This window comes from Ammospiza nelsoni, chromosome Z (genome assembly GCF_027579445.1).
Source record: "Ammospiza nelsoni isolate bAmmNel1 chromosome Z, bAmmNel1.pri, whole genome shotgun sequence".
NCBI classification, from domain to species: Eukaryota; Metazoa; Chordata; class Aves; order Passeriformes; family Passerellidae; genus Ammospiza; species Ammospiza nelsoni.
The window spans coordinates 31,138,678-31,157,659 of NC_080669.1; the positions used below are offsets into that span (position 1 = coordinate 31,138,678).

Here is an 18,982-nt window from a genome sequence, read left to right on the forward strand (position 1 = left end):
TAGGAAAGCAGACGCATGTAAGTGACAAATCTACACAAAATGAGGTTTCCCATGTGTTAATACATTCCTAAATAATGCAAAGCAGTATTTCAGCTATTAACTTTGGGGTTTTTTAATGTTTTTTAAATACATTGGATCCATTCATTGCAGTCTACTTACTGGAAGCTTTATTTAAAATATTTTGCTCACATAAGCATATTGAGCTGTAAAGGATGGCATTACTGGCGGGAAGAAAATTCAACGTAGCTAGATGTTTGCTGGATTGGAACCTTACTATACTTGCTAGAATTCTAAGCGGTCCTTCTACATGCTTTTCCAAATTCTCTTAAACCTTTGCTGTTTACTTTGTTTCTTTTGTGGTTATTTTTGCTGCTGTTCCAAAACAGTAGGAAAAAGTGTATCTGGTGTCCTGATTTTCTCTTTTTCCCCCTCCCCCATGAGGGAGATGGAAATCTGAGATTGTGTTCAGGAAGCTTTATTAGTGCTTAACCTCAGCACAGTCTGCCAACGATAAAATCAGAAGGAGGTGCCCTTGGATCTGCTCCCTTGCAGGCTGCTCAAAGTGAAATGCTGGAGGCTGGCCCACTTGTTGCTACTCCCAGGAGTACTCCCGTTCCCAGTGCCCCTCTGTCAGGCGCACCACATACTTTCCCAAACCTCTTTCACTTTGGGTGCCTCCCTGTCCTCTTTGCAATCCTTTGCATCCCTCTTGCACTACGGATTGTTTGTGTGGCCAAGGGCCTGCATGTCCCCTCACACTGTATGTCTGTGCTCGTGTGTGTTCTTTGCAGACATGCTCTGATCATAGCGGTGTTCCTACTCTGTACTTAGCTCAGCACATAGTTACTTTTCCCCTCCAGTCCACATTAGCCATCCTATCCTTATTTGTCCTCTGCTTTTCTTCCACTAGAGGAGCTGTGTGTATTCCTGGTACCCCGGGGCATACTGAGGGGCTGCATGGAGATAAAATGTTACAGTAGAGTAGTCAGGGTGACTCCAGGGAGCTGTAGTGACTTGCTGTGGTCCATGTGACATGCTGGTCTTGTGACAGGCCATGGATCAGTCTTTTAATCACACACAGCTTTAGAATTAAAAGTTATGATTATTAATTAGCTTTTAGGTCTGTATCCTTACCCGTCCTCCCTACCTTTTCTGAGGAGGTCACAATTAATGCAACACTGCTGCTTTGTAAAGTTGCAGGCACAGGGTGTGATACTTCATTCACAGGGCTGTAAAGGAGGATGTTGTGATGTATCAATAGAAAGAGATTATATTTTCGAGTGGTACAGGGAATTGATGTTACAGGGGGGAGCTAGACTGTTGGACTAAAAGCTGCCATGTTTGTCATAGTTGGGGAATTATTGTAAGGTGCAGACTAACATGCAGAATAACACCTGATAACACCTGATTGTTACCAGCTGTGGCTGATGCCAAAAGAGTCAAGGGAAGATGAAGAGAGAATTTGCAAACAAGGTGTAGGTTTAGGCTGGATTCTGTGAGGTAGAGCAGTTCTACTGGCATAGTTTTATGTGTTGGAAGGGCTGGATAATCGAAGCAGGAACAGCTTTGACCTGCATGGCTAATTCCTGCTGACTTGACTGTGAATCCAGTGCCAGAGGTTAATGGCTCAAGATGGCCTTCTGACACGCACACATTTGTCCAGCAGAATGAAGGATGCAACAACATGTGAACAACCATTTTTCACCAACAAGGCACCCTTGGTTTAGCTGTGCATTCTTCCTCATCTAAGAGCAGTGGAGTGTGCCTTCTGCCTCATGCACTTCTCTTTTCAGAGATCCCTCTTATTTTGCTTTCTAGTATTGTTTATGTTACTGTATTTTCTGTTACTGATAATGAAATAGAAGAAAAGTTCACACTAATCATTCATTTAAGCTGTAAGTGTTAACATTGCTTTTGTTAGTGACCAAATATAAATGAGGTAGCTTGGATTCCCTGATGGCTTCTAATTAGGCTTGTTTTTGCAAAGGGAAATCTTATCTGGTGTTTCAAGGTGGCAGCTGCTCACATGAGCCAGTAGGAACTCCTTCCTCACCCCCACTCTCACCTAATTTTCTGTATTGTCACTTTCTTCTGAAGCACTAAGCAAAAGTGACTGCTTATGTGAAAAAATCCCACATATAAAGTTTTAAAAATTCCTTTAATTTCTATAACTTTTCTACAGAAAGATGTGAGCAAGATACTTTCATCTTTCTGCCCAGAAATGTATAGTTTATCCCATTTATGATAGATTAAATATCTACTAAAATAATTGTTATGAACATGTTTGCTTTGAAGGCAGCAAAGTCTACTACAAACTTCAAGTGTAATGGCAAATTTTACTTCTTGCAAGTTTGAAATTCTTCAGAAATTAAGTACGATTGCCAATGGTTTCTTAAGATTCTTTCTGTAGACTTTCAGTTTCAGCAAGGTGAGTTATAAAATGATCTGAAACATAGTGTTTAAGCTAGCTGAAGAGTAAAAGTGTAAAAGGGAGCAGGGTTTGAAGGATGGCCAAACTTTTGAGAACAGGGAAGCAGGGGGATGTGGTGGAGACGTAAGAGAGTTTTCACCCACTGCAGTAATGTTTCCAAGTACATGCCCTTTTTTGCAACCTCAAACTGGTATGTCAGATGCCAATGAATTTATTTATTATTGTGTCTGTGGAACCCCCTGACAGGGGTAGGATGTTTATGTGAAAGCTCTGCTCTGAGATGTTGTGCATCATAGCAGTTTGTGTGCTCCTTCTGTGGAAGGGAGACATTTCTAATGGAAGTTACACTGTTCTTAGGTCATCTCCTTTTCCATGTGCTTTGTTGACTGCATCCTCTTCACTTTCCAAAGTCATTGTGTTTCTTGTCACTGATATGATAGCCCAAATACTCTCACCTGGCCACTTTGTGAGAAACTGATATGGAACTGGTCATGGGACAGAAGGGATGGATTGGTATTTTTGCATACTCTTACCAATGTTTCCCCTGTCTGCAGTGCCAGCAAACAGTGCTTTTTTGAAAGGGAACCTCAAAGTCCTTTGGTGATGTCAGAAAACCTGATGGCAAATTGTCATCCTCCCAGAACAGTGCTAGAGGACTGCATGCAGAGATCTGGCAGGCTTCTTTCATAATTTGGTTCTCAGCCTGTTGGCTTCACATGATTTGACATGGTTTAGTGAGACAGCATGGGAGGCAGTTTTCTAAGGAAGAGAGGATGAGTTTGTCAATGGGAATGGGTACTGTGTCCCGGAGACAGTGTCAGCCGGGTGCATTTTCTTTTCCAGTGCTCTTATCTCAGTACAGCTGTAGCTAACCTATCCAGCCTGCAGCGATGGTTTTCATTACAGCTCCTCAGCCCAGCTGTGAGGTGGGTCGATGATTTCCTCCACCGCCACTCCCCCAGCCTTTTTATTCCCTTCCCTGGACATGCGGTTTGTCATCTGCTTGCACAGAGCCTCCTTGCACTGGGATGTGGCTTCCTGTACTAAATCTGATCCAAATTTCTGCTGTGAGGTATTCCCTCCCCCTTGAAGGGTGGCAAGGAGGAAAATAACAGTTCAGAGTGAATAGGTGTTGGCTGTGATCTTTACATATGCTGGCAGCAGATCCCATGACTTGTATTAGCTGCACAAGTTGAACAGATGGAACAAATTGACAAAATCCTGTTCACTCACGCTGTGCTTGAGGAGCAGCTGAGTTGCTGTTTGAAGTTGAAAGTTTGAGTGTGTTTTTCTCCCTGCTTGTAGTGGAATTTCTGGTTATAGTGTAGAAGCTATTGCCCCAGTGCTCTGCAGTAGCTCCAAACAGTAATGAGAGCGGTGTGTGTCTTCTTCTGTGGTTCCATGCACTCAGCCAGGGCTTTGGTGAGGCAGAGGCGAGTGAGGAGAAGGTTTCCCTTCTAGGTAACAGACTTATGCCTCCTCTGGTTGTAAGATGGTGAAGCCGGCTGAGGGCTGAGCTCAGCCCTTCTCTGTTATAGACAAGATTAACGTTTTCCCATACACTTCTCCAAGTGGAAGGCTTGGAGAAGATATTCAATTTCCCTTGAGGGGAAGCCATTTTTGCCAGTTCACAAGGCATTTTCAGCTTGCTACCTTAACTTTGCTGGTCTGCACAACCTGGAGACTCCTGGGGCTTCTCTCTTGCATTTTCTTGCTTCCCCTGCCTTTCTTTGGGCAAAATATTGGACATGCAAGACACTTCCCACACACTGACAGTGTGGAGCCCCAAATTTAGGAGGCACCAGGTCAATAATTTTCATCCTGATTCGGTTATGGAAAAGCATCATTATTCTTTCTCCTTTTGAAACTTGTTTATAATAGTGATTATTCACCTGCTTATTCTGTCTTCCCCTTGTCTCTCTTAACTCCTCAGGACTTCAGGATGCATTTGACAGTGACTGGGAAACCGGGAAGATCACTTACAACAACTATAAAAATGGTTCTGATGATGCTGTTTTGGCTTACAAACTCTTGGTACAAACAGGCAACCATGCAAAGCCTATTGACATCAGCCAGGTAGTGTATCAGAGTTCATGCTGGTTTACACAACAATACACAAGTCTTCAGGAGCGGAGGGAGGTGCAAAGTCTACAGAGGTTGTAGTATCTTTTTTTCCATCTCAAGGAGCTGAATGTCTGAATTGTGCCTTTCTTTTATGGCCTTGCTGATGTTGCTGAAGCCACTCCTCAGATGCAGTATGGCCTGTGTTGTTAAGTGTTTAAATCCACATGGCGAATACCAGTCCTAGATTGTTACTGGTGTGCATTTTATGCCCCCGTGCCAGACATGTTCAGTTTCCATGGAAATTGTTGTGAAAATACCTCTCTGCATCCGTAGGTGTATGGAGTTTAGTCCTGTGTCGGACACTTGCAATTATTTGTTTTGTTCCTACTGATTGGTTCAAAGAAGAGCATTTTTAAAAATGTATTGATGAATTATAGAGGAGGGAGACTGAAATGATTACATGCAGTATCATATTCTTGTACCAACATCACTAAATACATCTACAGTGCTGTAGAACTACCAATGGCAGTTGTTAAAGCTGACTAAATAAAATATGCCTGAGGTTACCACAGCATATGACTGCATTTGCTGTAGCCATTTGTAAGTGAAAATACATTAGGAATGACTCCTTACACTAAAATTAGATTTCAAATGCTGAAGAAGAAATTCTTCAATAACATACCCTCTCTTCTCTGAGAGTCATCATCAACTCACTGTGCTTTCAGGCAGAAAAAAGTGGTTTTAATGAGCTTCTTGGCAGTTCTGCTTACTGTCTTTCTTTTTTCTTCCTGGCATTAAAGGTGACAGATTTACAGAGTACATTGTTCAAAGTTACTATAGTGTGTGAAACACACTGCCGTATAGCAACATGCAACATGCTGTCAGGTCTGAATGAAGCTTCAGCAATGAATTAGGCAAAGAAAGGGGGTAGAAGAGAAAACCTTCAGTGAGACTTTGTTTAGCAGAGTGTACCAGGTACACTGTGGAACAAATGCAATTGGACTGCAGCTGCTGATATAATTTCCTGTGCCTGGGAGGGAGAAAAGTGTGGTGCACCCACAGGGGTTGAGTGCTGTACTGTGCAGTTCCAGAGACAGCTTGAAGACATACAGTTGTTGCATATCCTGTGGACTAATTGAATCCAGATCCTTGGAATCCAACTTTTTTTTTTTTTTAACTGCTGTCACTGTTGTTTTTCATTTCATTAAAAAGACCTGGAACTGGAGCTCAGCCAGAATTTTAAATAAACAAAACAAAAAGCCCCAGTAATACTTTTCACCCATGGAGTCCTCTGCAAGAGCTCTAGCTGTGCAGGATTTGGCTAACAGAACCCTGGAAGTGTACCACTGCTGTTTACTCCACAGATGCTTTGCCCACAGTGACCCAAATAATATGGGGCAGTCGTCTGCTTTTTTGACGCTGGGCATTTTCTGAATACATAGGTCATAGGAGGCAAGTGTTAGCAAAATTTATACAGATGTTGTTTTATTTTTATAGCTCTCCTCCATTTACTGGGTGGCATTTCCTTCAGTGTTAACAACAGAGGTTAACTGCACACAGACATGTATAGGGACTCTTGCCAGGTTTTCTTTCCCTGTCTTTAAATATGTTTCTCCAACTTGGTTGTTTTTCATTCTTGGCTGCAGTCTTTCAGAATTTGGATTTAATTGGTTCAGTGTATTCTGGAACCTTCTGTTGATTTACTGGTTATTGTAAATATTATATGAGCACTAATTTATAAATAACCACTGTCACTGCATTTTCTTAGATTTTGTTTTTGTTGTCCAACAATAGATAAGTCCCTTCAAGTGGAGATACATCTTCTCTTGCTTTTACCCTTCTATACGTGTGTTGCATCTCCAGGCCATTTGTTGAAAGCATTATAGCAAGACTGCTGAAAGCAAAACTTACTCTGAAAGGCTTCTAATTTTTTCCCCGTTTTGCAGTTGACTAAGCAGCGTCTGGTGGATGCGGATGGAATCATTAACCCAAATGCTTTCTACATCTACCTGACAGCCTGGGTTAGCAATGACCCTGTGGCCTACGCTGCCTCGCAGGCCAACATCCGCCCGCATCGCCCAGAGTGGGTGCACGACAAAGCAGACTACATGCCAGAAACACGGCTGAGGAGTAAGTAGTGTTTCATCTTAACTTCCTACAGTTTACATGAGTGCCCCCACTCCTTCCTTCCAGAACCAGTAACCCCCGATGCTGCACAGGGCTCTGAAGCATTAGCAGGAGAAGACATTGTGTTATGCTGTAGTTATAGGAGATCCAAGCACCGCTGAGACTGTGACACCATTGCAGGGTTTTATCATGTTGAATAATGGGTTATAGAACAGTTTAAAGCTCTAAAAGTTTATAGTAAGCATTGCTTTTTAAAGTGTTACTTGATAGTTCTGTCTGTGTGAGAAACCTGGGCATTTGATGAAATTCCTGCCTCAGTTATTCTGAAATTTCATTACTGAAATTCTATCATGGCTGTTCTCAATTCCTAATATCTCAGAAATTTTTACCAAGGTAACTTATACACTAAGCTACTGCACTGATATCATACAAGAGCTAGAGGGACTAGCGGAGAAGTTCCACTTCACACCATTCACTGTTTTCTGGCACCAATACCAAAAACTGGCTTTGATTCAGCTTTCAGTTGAGGATTGCTAGTTGGACACCAGTAGGGAAGGAGAGAGGGCATACAGGGGACAACTGGTGCACTTGGAAATGTGGTTGGATAACCATGCTTCAGTGTATCCAAACCCTGGAGCTTTGTGGCAGTCAGCCAAGTTTTGTCTTAATGAAAATTTATAGTTGAGATTATAATAGGGAAAATCATGTTAAGCAAGTCAACTGAATGAAGGTGCAGGGTTGGAACACACAGTGGCAGTAACCAAAGTCTTGTTGAAAAAGCCTTTTCTTTTCTAGTCATAGAGTAGACCTTGCATTACACTCAAAAAGAAGTATGGAGAGTGTTGGTTTGTCAAATTATTAAGGGATAAAAAGTTATGGAAGTAAGTCAGTAAGCCATTACTTCTATGTTATGGGGAATTTTCCTCCACTAATTTCCATCTGAATGTGGATTTCTGCATCTGAATTTCCAAATATTCGATGGAAATCTTTAAAAACCAACCAACCTGCTCAAGCCTAATTTTTCTCTATTTTGTGTCAGTGGATCTCAGTTAATCTTAGGGAAATGATCTTTGAATTTGAAGAAAATGCATAAAAGAGGAGCATTTGGGTAAAATTTTTAATTATGTGATTGTCCACTCATGTCACAGTCAGGGATTTTTGACTAGGTATTCAGTAAGAAGCACTATAACACTGATTAGGATTAAATACATGGATTGAAAGATAACTGTTAAATTATATGTAACTGTTAGGGAAGTTGGTGGAGGCTGTGTTCATCCCGTTACGCTGCATGATAAAATACAGTAATCTCATGTACTGTTTCCAGTTTCTCTTTATTGGTGAGTTTTAAAACTATCATTAATTCCAAACAAGTAAATTCAAATTCACCACCTTTTATGCATTTTGCTGTGAAGAATAAAATATTTTGCTAACCTGTATATCATGCTCTTCCCAAAAGTGCATTTTAACACTGCTGTAATTTTCCTAGTTCCAGCAGCCGAGCCCATAGAATATGCTCAGTTTCCTTTCTACCTCAATGGATTGCGTGAAACTTCTGACTTTGTGGAGGCTATTGAGAAAGTGAGAGCTATCTGTAACAACTACACCAGCTTGGGGATCTCCAGCTACCCTAATGGTTACCCATTTCTCTTCTGGGAGCAGTACATTGGACTTCGTCACTGGCTCCTCTTATCCATTAGTGTGGTTTTGGCTTGCACGTTTCTGGTGTGTGCCCTCTTCCTCCTAAACCCCTGGACAGCTGGGATCATTGTAAGTTTATTATAAGGGTCTTTGTTGAAGTCAAATTCCTTTCAGCATAGCTCTTGCTGTAGTCGGGAAGGTTTTGTTTATGTCTGGGCCTCTGGTGGAGTATGTATATTGCATCATTCATTATATATTTATTCAACTTGAGAGGGTAGGGTTCATGCTGAAGGTACAAACCTTAATAACCTTAATCTTTTGGCCACCTTTTTTGCAGGTTTAAAGGTTTCTTAGAAAGGTATATAAACTTTTACCCTTGCTCAAATGCACACTAATATAAGAAATAAAGACACAGAAAAATTAGGAGCTTTATTAAAACAATTTCTAATTCTGTATTCCTTCTCTTCTTTTGTCACGCATAATTATTTTTTAAGGCAGTTGCTTATGACTAGCTTGTCTGTAAATTTTCCCAGCCATTTCTGAATGCAATTTCTGAAAAAAACTGAAATGCTTATGTTGTACGGTACAGACTGTGGAAAGCCTGTAACCAAGTGAGGAGAAAGATCATAAAATTGTAAACTGCAGAGAATACTCCTCCATGCTTTCTGCAAGGCACCAAAAGCTTCTCAGTAAACATTCAAGTTAAATTGAATGATGATGTCCTTATGTTTAAATTCCATAAACTATCATATGGTTTATAAAAAGCCAGAAGTAGAAAAGCATAAAACAGTTACTAGGGTTTTTTTAATGTACATTTATATGACAGGTATGTTAAAAGGTAAATGTTTAGTCTAGAATATTTTTCATAGCACCTTATCAAGCAATTTATGTTATTATGCTTGATTCATTAGCTTATAAAATAATTTATTGTAGTGCATACTTTTTCTCCTTTGGAAAAAGAGTTTATTTTCAGAGTACACCATTGCTTTTATAAGTGTGTCTATTTTTTTTTTCTTCTGCCTGGCTTTAGCTACTTTTAAAGTTAATTCTCCAGATTTCCTTCCCTCCCTTTTCCTCAGTTTTTTTACAAGGTAGATGAAAGAAAAATAAAAGCTTCCTCTTATATTTAACTGTTCACTTTGTCCATGTCAATCCCCCCCAAATACTTTAAAAGCTGAGAGTCCCTCTGTAACCTGAGACACATCAGCTGATTATGGCATTCAGTTTCTTCTGTGCTTTAGACATCTTTGCTTATATTTGCAGTTCTACAAAAGTGAGTTCAAATACAGATAGTTGAAAGATTCTTTTTCTGGAAGGACTGTCTGAAAGATGGGTGAAAAAGAAAAATGTACCTTTGGGGAGTATCCATGATAAGGAGGAAAAAATGTTTTTTCAGCTTACTGATGGATTGCAACCAATACAAAGCTAGTGCTTCATGTGTTAATGTTTCTTAGGGTGTAATTTAGACTGGCTGTGCAGCATTTGTTGCCATTGAGAATAATTAAAAAAGAGCAGCTTGTCTTTGGGAATATAGGGCAGCTTTGAGGAATATGTCCTATGGTAACCACATTATTTTGAAATGTCTTTCTCCTCATTGTCTGGAGTATAAGAAAATACTAACAGATGTTTGAAATCATCTAGGTGGTGGTGCTGGCTCTGATGACTGTGGAGCTGTTTGGCATGATGGGTCTAATTGGAATAAAGCTGAGTGCAGTGCCTGTGGTTATCCTGATTGCTTCTGTTGGCATTGGTGTGGAATTCACTGTTCATGTTGCTTTGGTATGTAAAATCAAGAAGCATTTCAAAAACATCTTAAAATAAAATGTTCAGATCACAAATCCTTACAGTTTCTTGTCAGTGACGTGATTCTCAGAAGGAAAATGGTCACAGTTTTATGTACCTTTCTATTTGTCTCAATGGAACAAGAGGTGATCTTCATGAGGTGATTCCTAGCCATTGAGTCAGTCTCCCAGGAGCCAAGAGAGTCTCATTATCAGACTAACAGGTATCATTAGCTATGATACCTGTTAGTCTGATTAATGCAATTATATAGAGAAAACAGAGATCTTAAATCACCTTGCTTCATTCCAGACTCTCATGATCCTTGTCTGATGCCCCAGTTTTGTGCATCAACATTACATGGCTTTCTGTTGCCTCTTGCTTGTTCTCTATCTCGCAAAAGAGAATTCTTCAGAAGAGTTTTTCAAGATCAGATATTGTGTCATTTGGTATTTCTGGACTTTTTGAATGTGAACATGTTTGAATTAGTGTTCCATTTGTAAAATCTTCACCTTCTTTTCAGAAGCCATTGGCTACTAATAGCGGGCACAAACATGCAGTCTGTAGGAAAATATTTTTCTACTGTTTATCTAGTAGTTTAGATGATGTACAGAGTTAGGGCACATAAAGTCACCCTAAATGAAAAGAATCATTTTGAGAAAAACCAAAGTGGAAGTAGGGTAAGGTTAAAGAGGAGCAATTGAATTCCTCAAGTGATGACATCTTTTTTCCCCTGCTGCTACAGATCGACTTTTGGAGGCAAATGAACTTGCTAGGACTTTGGATTGTTTGGGAAGTGTTAGTGTAGATGAGGAAGAAAGAAATGACAGCTTCTTAGTATTGAAGACTTAAAACAGGAAAAATAGAATAAAAAAATGGACAAAACAGTTGTTTCTAGTTGGGAAGAAACCAATTTAATTTACAGGACTTTATGGGTCACCTGTGCCTGAAGGTAAAATGCCAAGCAAATTGAAAATACTGGTTTTCTACATTGACACTGGAGATGAAAACTTTGGAACACATAAATAGTAAAATCAGTGTTGTATAAACAAAAAAGGTAGTGCTTTTAATGCCAAATTTAATTGAGTTTAAAAGTGATTCACAATGCAGTTGTGGGTCAGTTTTCTGCTATTGCTTGTGAATTGTGACCTTGTTTTTTTCTAGTTCTAGAGAAGAGGGACTTAAATTCCAGGACTGTGAGGAAGATAGCTGCTTCAGCACATATCTTAATAGCCAGTAGGGAATTAGTTAAAGAGAGCCCTTACAAACCACAGTAAGAAGATCAGTCAGGTTCTTGTTTTCTTAAACCATTAAGTCATACAAAGTAGACAAATTTATAACGAATTTATAACACCAGTATTTGCATGTTCTTGATAAAGCTTATTCATACAGAGTTGTAGGGATGAAGACAGTTCACTAGTGATATTGTTGCTCAGGCATTACCATGTTTAGCATTATTCCTAGGATAATTTTTTATGTATAGAACTGCTAGCTTTGAAGTTCTAAAAGTTTCAAAAACTTTTTTGAGTGAAATGAAAATGTTAAAAAAGTCACAGAGGCCATGGACCCACAAGAATGAGAAGAGCAGCCCTGCAATTTTCACACCTGAAGTGCATTCACCAGGATATGGATTCTTTTCAGGTGGAAATAGGCAAATCCAGAGACAAAAGGCTACTGTTGCAAGTAGGAATTGCTTCCAGAATTATTATGGGCTGACTGTTATCAGTGCTTACTCTGGTTGTGTGACTTCAGCAACTGCTGTGGTAAATCTGCAGGATCAAGCCTTCTCTCAAGGGTTAGGCAGCTACAGAGATAACTTTGATAAATTGTAGTTTAGAGTAATTAACTGATGGAAACCTGTGTATGCTAGGAGAGAGGCTGTTTGGAAGGTTGTATACATCTGCTTAAGGAAATGGATTTTTTTGTTTTACAGGCGTTTTTAACTGCCATAGGAGACAGGAACCATAGGGCTGTCCTTGCATTGGAACACATGTTTGCACCAGTGCTGGATGGGGCCGTGTCCACTCTGCTTGGGGTGTTAATGCTTGCAGGATCAGAGTTTGATTTTATTGTCAGGTAAAGCATTTTTGTGTTTTGACTTTCTTTCAAAAATAAAAATAACTGTGCTTTTAATTTTTATTCACTTCAGTGAATCTGTCATTTTATTACTGTGCATGGTGTGTCAAGTATGCTTATGTCATGGTCCTGCTTTCCCTCTGTTTTATTAACTCCTTGTTACTTGCTAGACGTGGTAGTGTTTCCATTGCTGACATTAAAATCTGTTCCAGGAAAATCTGAGACTTAGCATAAAGGAACACAAAAATTTTGCTCTTTAGAAAGTTTGCTGATTCTGGGTTTGAATTAGTTCAAAGCATCTTGTATTGACCAGTGTTAGCTGCAGCTGACCTTTAGCCTTGAGGTCCTCCAGACTTCTTGTATGCACAAGAATTTGTATGCAAAAGACATGTGAACCTACAAACATTCAACTGTGCTGCAAGTGACTCTCTCAGGGCCTTCCTCTTCTATCCTTATGTTGGTTTTACATAATGAGGAAAAGAGGTGGGGGATGTGGGGGGACAAGGTGCTGTTTGGGAGCTGGGGAACCATAAATATGAACACAGAACTTCATACTAAAATTTTGTACAGCAAACCTGAAGGCCCTTCTGTTTAGAACTACAAGCAGGCTGTTTCTTGTGAATATAATTAAGAATGTGTGTTTGTCAAGTATCGAGGAAAGCAAGTCTTTTCTTGAGGGGAATTTGAGAAGTGCAATGAAACAGATCCTCTTCTACTCCAAACAACCTGTGGAGCTCTGCAAAATGGCTAATCTTAGAAGTAACACAGGCTCTTTGTGGTAAACTATAGCACACACACACAAAAATAATCCAAGCCCTAAAATGGAACTGAGGTAGAACTGGGCCAAATAAAAATGCTCTGAAAGATGGCTAAACTACTTAGGTAGACATAAGCTGGATAGATGACTAGACTTAACTGACATCCATTTGACAACAAGAACAACAAATGTCAGGGGCAGGAACTGGGAGAATGACTGCTAAATCTCATCAGGCTTTTTGTTTATGTATGAAAGAGATTTGAAGAAAGCAGGCGGGTTGCAGTTAGATCTCATGAAACCTGCATGAAGAATATTACTATACATGTTTTCTATGTTCTGAAATAATTTTTTTTTCCCCAAAATCATTATTTTTTTACTTTATTGAATTGGTATTGAAGAAATAGAATTTTTCTTTTAGGAACTGGTTTTGTAAGGGTCAGAACATTTTGACATACTGGTTACTGATAGATTTAACCTAAATTTACAGGGGTATATTTTTGGTGTGCTACTTTCCTACTTAACAGATGAGATTTTGGCACACATTTTTGTGTCATAGCAAATGGAAGACTGTAGCAGCCCTTCACACCAAATTTGGATTGGATGTGCTCTCAGTTTATAAAATGAGCCTTTCAACTTTTCAACTTATGTTATTTTACTTTTTTTGGCCATCAGTTTCTGTTTTTATAGCACAATCTCACTTCAGTTTGCTGTGTTTAAAAAATATAATAAAATAAACTATGGGGAGCCTGAGCATTGTTAGAGTGGGCGAAGAAGATCCTAAACTTCCGGAAAGCGACAGATTAGTCCAGCAATGTGGAAGATTAAGTAAATTAACAGACACTGTATACACCAACTGGTCAAAGCCATAATCCTCCTGTTTATTCTAACATTAGATGGATGAGATGCAAATGTTTTTAATGTCTGTTGTTGATCTGTGTCCCAGTTTAAAGTTCTGGTGGTTTATGTTAGTAGAGTAGATTGGCTTGCTGATTTTTGTTAATGCAGATCAGAAATTCCCAAATGTTTACAATAGCAGGATATTTATAGTTTTACAGGAGTCTGATATATTTGATCAGATGTGGAAACAGGGAGGCAGTAAAGTTTGTTGCCAGCTAGACAATGTAATCAGCAGACCCATTAGCAAACTCGCCCTCTGTTCTTCTCCTTTGCTTTCTCCTTCAGAAATTTACCAAGACTGAGTCCTTGAAATAATTAGTTACAACGCAGCCTTAAGTTTAGTCTGAGCCCCAGCTGTGCCGAATACCAACTAGCAAGACTTTCCTTTTACTGACAGGTTTACCTTGGTATTCATGAAGGATCCCAGACCTTAGCCCTCAGTGGTGGGAAAGGACAACTACTTGTGCACTTTTCTCTTCTTCCATAGTATTTCAGCCTTTATGTTTGAATTGGCTGACGCAAAACAAGAGTATTCAGAGATGCTAAATTGTTCAACAAAAGATTAGCCTGCAATGCAGCTCTGCCATTGTGGAGTGCTCTTACTCAGTACAATGCTGAAGCTTACTATAGAATGGGCATTTTCTTTGCAGAAGGCGGGTTCCTGTGTTGTAAAGAGTTGCAATTCAAGCTATTTGGTAAAACTGGAACTCACAGAATTCTAGGCGTTAAGTTTGATTAATGAACGGCAAGGAAAACCCTTACCTGATATACTGTAGATTTAATTAGACATTCTGCTGTAAGTTGCAGAAGCATTTCACAGTGGATTAGCTGCTGGGAGAAGAGGGCTTCTTTTCCTTCTACACTAAATTGTTTAAATTCTACACCCTTCACTTCATTTGTTTGCTTCTGCTGGGTTTTCACTAATGGGGGCCCCTTTTCATTGTATTTGTGCTTTCAATCCATTCAGCCCTTCCCTGCACATTCCATATTTTTGTGTTTGTGTAACACATTCATAAATAACATTACATGCTTTCAAATTCTGGGAAATTAACAAATTTAATTTTTTTCTTTCCTTTTCAACTAACACTTTGTGGAACGTAGCTTCTCTAATGCAAAAGGTAAAAACCCCAATATTTTATATGGAAAGTGATATAAATGTTTCCTTTGATGTTAGTAATAAGCTAGAGTTAATTTAGGATCTTTATTATTTTAACATATGTTGGAGTAATTTGTGATCCCTTGTTTCTAACAGTGGCTATTCTCTCCCCCAAACTATTTAAACTGTACTTCAGGTATTTCTTTGCTGTTTTGGCAATCCTAACCATTCTGGGAGTTCTCAATGGATTGGTGCTGCTTCCTGTTCTTCTCTCATTCTTTGGACCATACCCTGAGGTCAGTAAAATTAATAATGAACAGAAAAATAATACTATGTCTGTGTTGCTGTCCCCCTCAATCACCCCCTGGTTTTAGGAAATATTTTTAAAATTTTCTTGGATTAAGTTTCTTGCTCTCAGGCATCTTCATAAATTTTTATTAAAAGTGCTGTTTGGTACATAGTTGATACTACGCCTTTTTAAATTTTTTTTTTTTTTTTAAATAAGTCTCGTTTTAGAGGTCACAATAAGCAAACCTGATAGGGTTATTTATACTACTAGCGTAATGTGATCTGCAAAGAAGTTTGTAAAATAAGGATTTCCCTCAATATTTTGCAAAAGATAGTTTGTTTTATACACATAGCTTCTGCTTTCCTACCTCAGCGGCTCTGTTGCATTCCTCAAAGTGTTTAGCTGAGCAGACCACCAGGAAGGCCCCGTGTGGACCAACACACACAGTGGTGGTCGAGAGACCACACCTTGATAACCAGGATTGGTCTGCCAGAAGGTCCCCACTGCCCAGCCACCTCTCCCTGTGGCATTCTCCTGCCTCAAGTAGCATTTTTGTTGTGGGGAAGGCTTCACTTAGGCTTTGGTTGTGGGAAGGCTTCACTTAGATGTTGGAGACTTTACAGCACAAACTCCGAGTCCAGACTCCAGGATTCACGGATACCAACTTTATATTTGGTTGTTGGTCATTTATTACCTACCCTGTAGTTAATACAATTACTGTGTTACCTGGGGTTATCTTTATCATGTGTCAATAGAATCAGTGTGCTATGTTTCATATATCTATATATATGTATGTGCACAAGAACAAAACACAAGGTATGTATTCAGCACTGGTATATTTCACTGGTATATTTCACAAACAGTTTTGACAACAATGTGTATTCTCCTAATTCCTAACAGTATGCATGACCTGTCTATTACTCAAATAATGTGAATGTGTGTGTTATTACCATATATGTTGGTGTGATGTGTGTATCCATCTCTCTTTGCAAACAGACATGGAGTAACACTGTCCCGACCCACTGAGGTGATTTTGTGGAATCACTGCTAATGCTTGCTGAAAGGGGAGGGGAGCCCAGATATTATTTTTGTTTTTATATTTGCAAGTGCATGCACATGCACGCATGTACGCTCTTCCTGATAAAATGATATCTGTGTAGTCTTGTTTACATATGTATCTGCAGATGGAGGTCATATCTTTTCTACTTCCATTAATTTTTTCAGTTCAGTATCTGTGTTCATCAGAAAACTGTTGCTAAGCTTGTTGTGGCACGGCAGGGTGTATTTGGCAGAACATTGCTTGTGTCAAGCTCTAGTGATTAAAAGGCTAAAGCTAGCTGAATGTAACTGAAAGTGTTGCTGTCACCAGGTTTCTCCAACCAATGGACAGGACAGACTGCCCACACCATCTCCTGAGCCACCCCCCAGTACTGTGAGGTTTGCACTGCCACCTGGCCACACAAATAATGCTTCAGATTCCTCTGATTCTGAGTACAGCTCTCAAACCACAGTGTCTGGAATCAGTGAAGAGCTGCATCAGTACGAGGCCACCCGAGGTCCTGGGGCACCAGCCCATCAAGTAATAGTGGAAGCGACTGAGAATCCTCTCTTTGCAAGATCCACTGTAAGTATCTTTCATATCTATTAGCAGGAGGGCAAGAAGAAGTTTTTTGGTGTGTTTTGGTTTTGGGGTTTTTTTAAAAAGATCTATTTATTTTCATGGAAAACTCTTTATGACGGATTGTGCTTTGTGACTTCGTGCCAAAACCTGTTCGCAGAAGTGAAGGTTTTCCTGATTCTCTCCTTTACAGCTGAGCTGGGGATAAAGTGGTGGGCCAAAAGCAGGCGTTTGGCATGGGTAATTGCTATTACATCCTATTGGCACCAGCCACAAGAGAGAGCTCTCAGTCTGTTTGATGACTGTTTTCAGAGAGAGAGGGAGGCATTACAAGATACCAGCCTCTTTCACACAGCTCCTTGTGGATTGCTGTAATATACCTCTCTGAGGCAGCACATTTTGGAGAGAAAGATTAGAGCCAGAAGAAAGCAGTTTAAGTGCTGTACCAAATCTTGGGCCTAGTTGCATCTTGCTACTGGGTTGGCATAATTGCGATTTCAAAGGAAAGTGAAAAAGCTCTGTCTCCTACCCCTGCTGATGTTGCATGCTGAGCTGCAATGCGGATCTGGTTTTGTTCAGCAGAGGCCTAGAAATAGGTACAAGCACAGCCACATTTGAAGTTGGTCACGGTTTATTGACTGATGTAGCTGCTGTGCTTCACGCTCTTTATGGAAATCAGAAAACAGATTCCTACAGTCTATACAAAGTACCCTACTAACATCCTGTGTATGTTCCCTGCATGGAATGGCCTTTTCCAAATGCCTGCAATTCTGCTTGTTGAGTTAAGACCAAGTGCTTGTCACCCATCCCTTTGAAAAGATGGACCAGCATGTACAAAGCTTACAATAATGTTTTCAGCTGTCATCCTGTGTTTTCTGAAGATGTGCTTTCCAGGTTTTAAAAACTTCAGACAAAAACCATGGAAAAATCAATTATCAGATTCCACCACATTGCCTTTGTAGAGTCAGAGCAGTATTATAATTATTCCCAGCATAAAACATAAGCAAGCGTGGTATTTGCTTGCTTTGCTGTGTCAGAGGTGTAACCGTGTGTGTCTCTCTCAGGTGGTTCAGCCGGAGGCCAGGCATCAGCCGAGCCCTCGGCTCCAGCCGAATCCAGAGCCCAGCACGCAGCAGCCATGGCATCAGGGCAGGCAGCCCAAAAGGGAAGCGAGGGAAGGGCCGCGACCACCTCCTTACCGCCCTCGCAGGGACGCTTTTGAAATTTCTACTGAAGGGCCCTCGGCACCGAGCAGCAGCAGCAGCAGGGATCGCTTGGGCCACAAGGCTCACTCGCACAGCGTTCGGAGCCCGGCGTTCGGGGCCGCGGGCGCCGCGGGAGCAGCCTACTGCCAGCCTATCACTACTGTGACTGCCTCAGCCTCAGTCACTGTTGCTGTCCACCCTGCCCTGCACAGCCACAGCCCTCGGGGAGCGAGCTTTCCGTCCTACGAGGGACACCACGAGGCTGGCCATGTGCCATTTGAGGACCCCCACGTGCCTTTTAATGTGCGATGTGAAAGAAGGAATTCTAAAGTGGAAGTTATAGAACTGCAAGATGTTGAATGTGAGGAGAGGATACCTGGCAACAGCTCACAATAAGGTAGGTCCATCCTGCGTAACTGTAAGCTTTGGCCTGTGTCAGGCAATGGTGTGATCAAAAGAAAGAGGAAAATTCAATTTCTCAGGGGTAACTTTTCACAGACAGCGCTACTTACAGGTCACGCTGATCACCTTAAATCTGCTAACTGTGAATATAGTACATTTTGCACTGGACATGACATTGACTAAGATAGAGCACTCCAACACTGGAAAGTCATACTTTGAAGAGCCATGCAAAATCATACAATCCCAGTTTACCTGATGAGGAAAATAAAGCAGAGATGTTGTATAAACATCTTCAGAGCTGTGCGACTGCATATGCCATTGTGTAAGTCCTGTCTTCTGATCCCTGAATCAGGCATGCTCTAAAACATTATATAAAATGACATTGTCTAGGAGAGTGTAAAAATTGTCAGCTACTTGAGGAGTTGTCATCTCTTGAATAAAATAATTTGTGAAAAAATTTAAAGTCCATAATAAGGACTGAATCCCTCTGGAAGATGAGCCAGGTGAGAGGTGGGAAGTCCTACATGCCTAGTGCACTTCTGCTCAGCAGAGTGTTCCCTGCTCTTTGGAGGGGCCTTCAGAGACCTCCCCAGTGACCTCGTA

The 18,982-nt window shown here is 40.4% G+C and overlaps 1 protein-coding gene across 1 annotated transcript in view; it reads left to right on the top strand.

The window, feature by feature from the left end:
- Window positions 1-18,982, top strand: part of PTCH1 (patched 1) — a 66,987-nt gene that overhangs the window by 44,075 nt on the left and 3,930 nt on the right. Inside the window, exons 16-23 of the mRNA XM_059492937.1 lie at window positions 4,365-4,507; window positions 6,442-6,625; window positions 8,109-8,389; window positions 9,902-10,039; window positions 11,973-12,115; window positions 15,062-15,161; window positions 16,524-16,778; window positions 17,837-18,374. Of these exons, the coding sequence (XP_059348920.1) occupies window positions 4,365-4,507; window positions 6,442-6,625; window positions 8,109-8,389; window positions 9,902-10,039; window positions 11,973-12,115; window positions 15,062-15,161; window positions 16,524-16,778; window positions 17,837-18,373 (1,781 nt within the window). The 3' untranslated portion in view covers window position 18,374. The remainder of the gene's footprint in view (window positions 1-4,364; window positions 4,508-6,441; window positions 6,626-8,108; window positions 8,390-9,901; window positions 10,040-11,972; window positions 12,116-15,061; window positions 15,162-16,523; window positions 16,779-17,836; window positions 18,375-18,982) is intronic.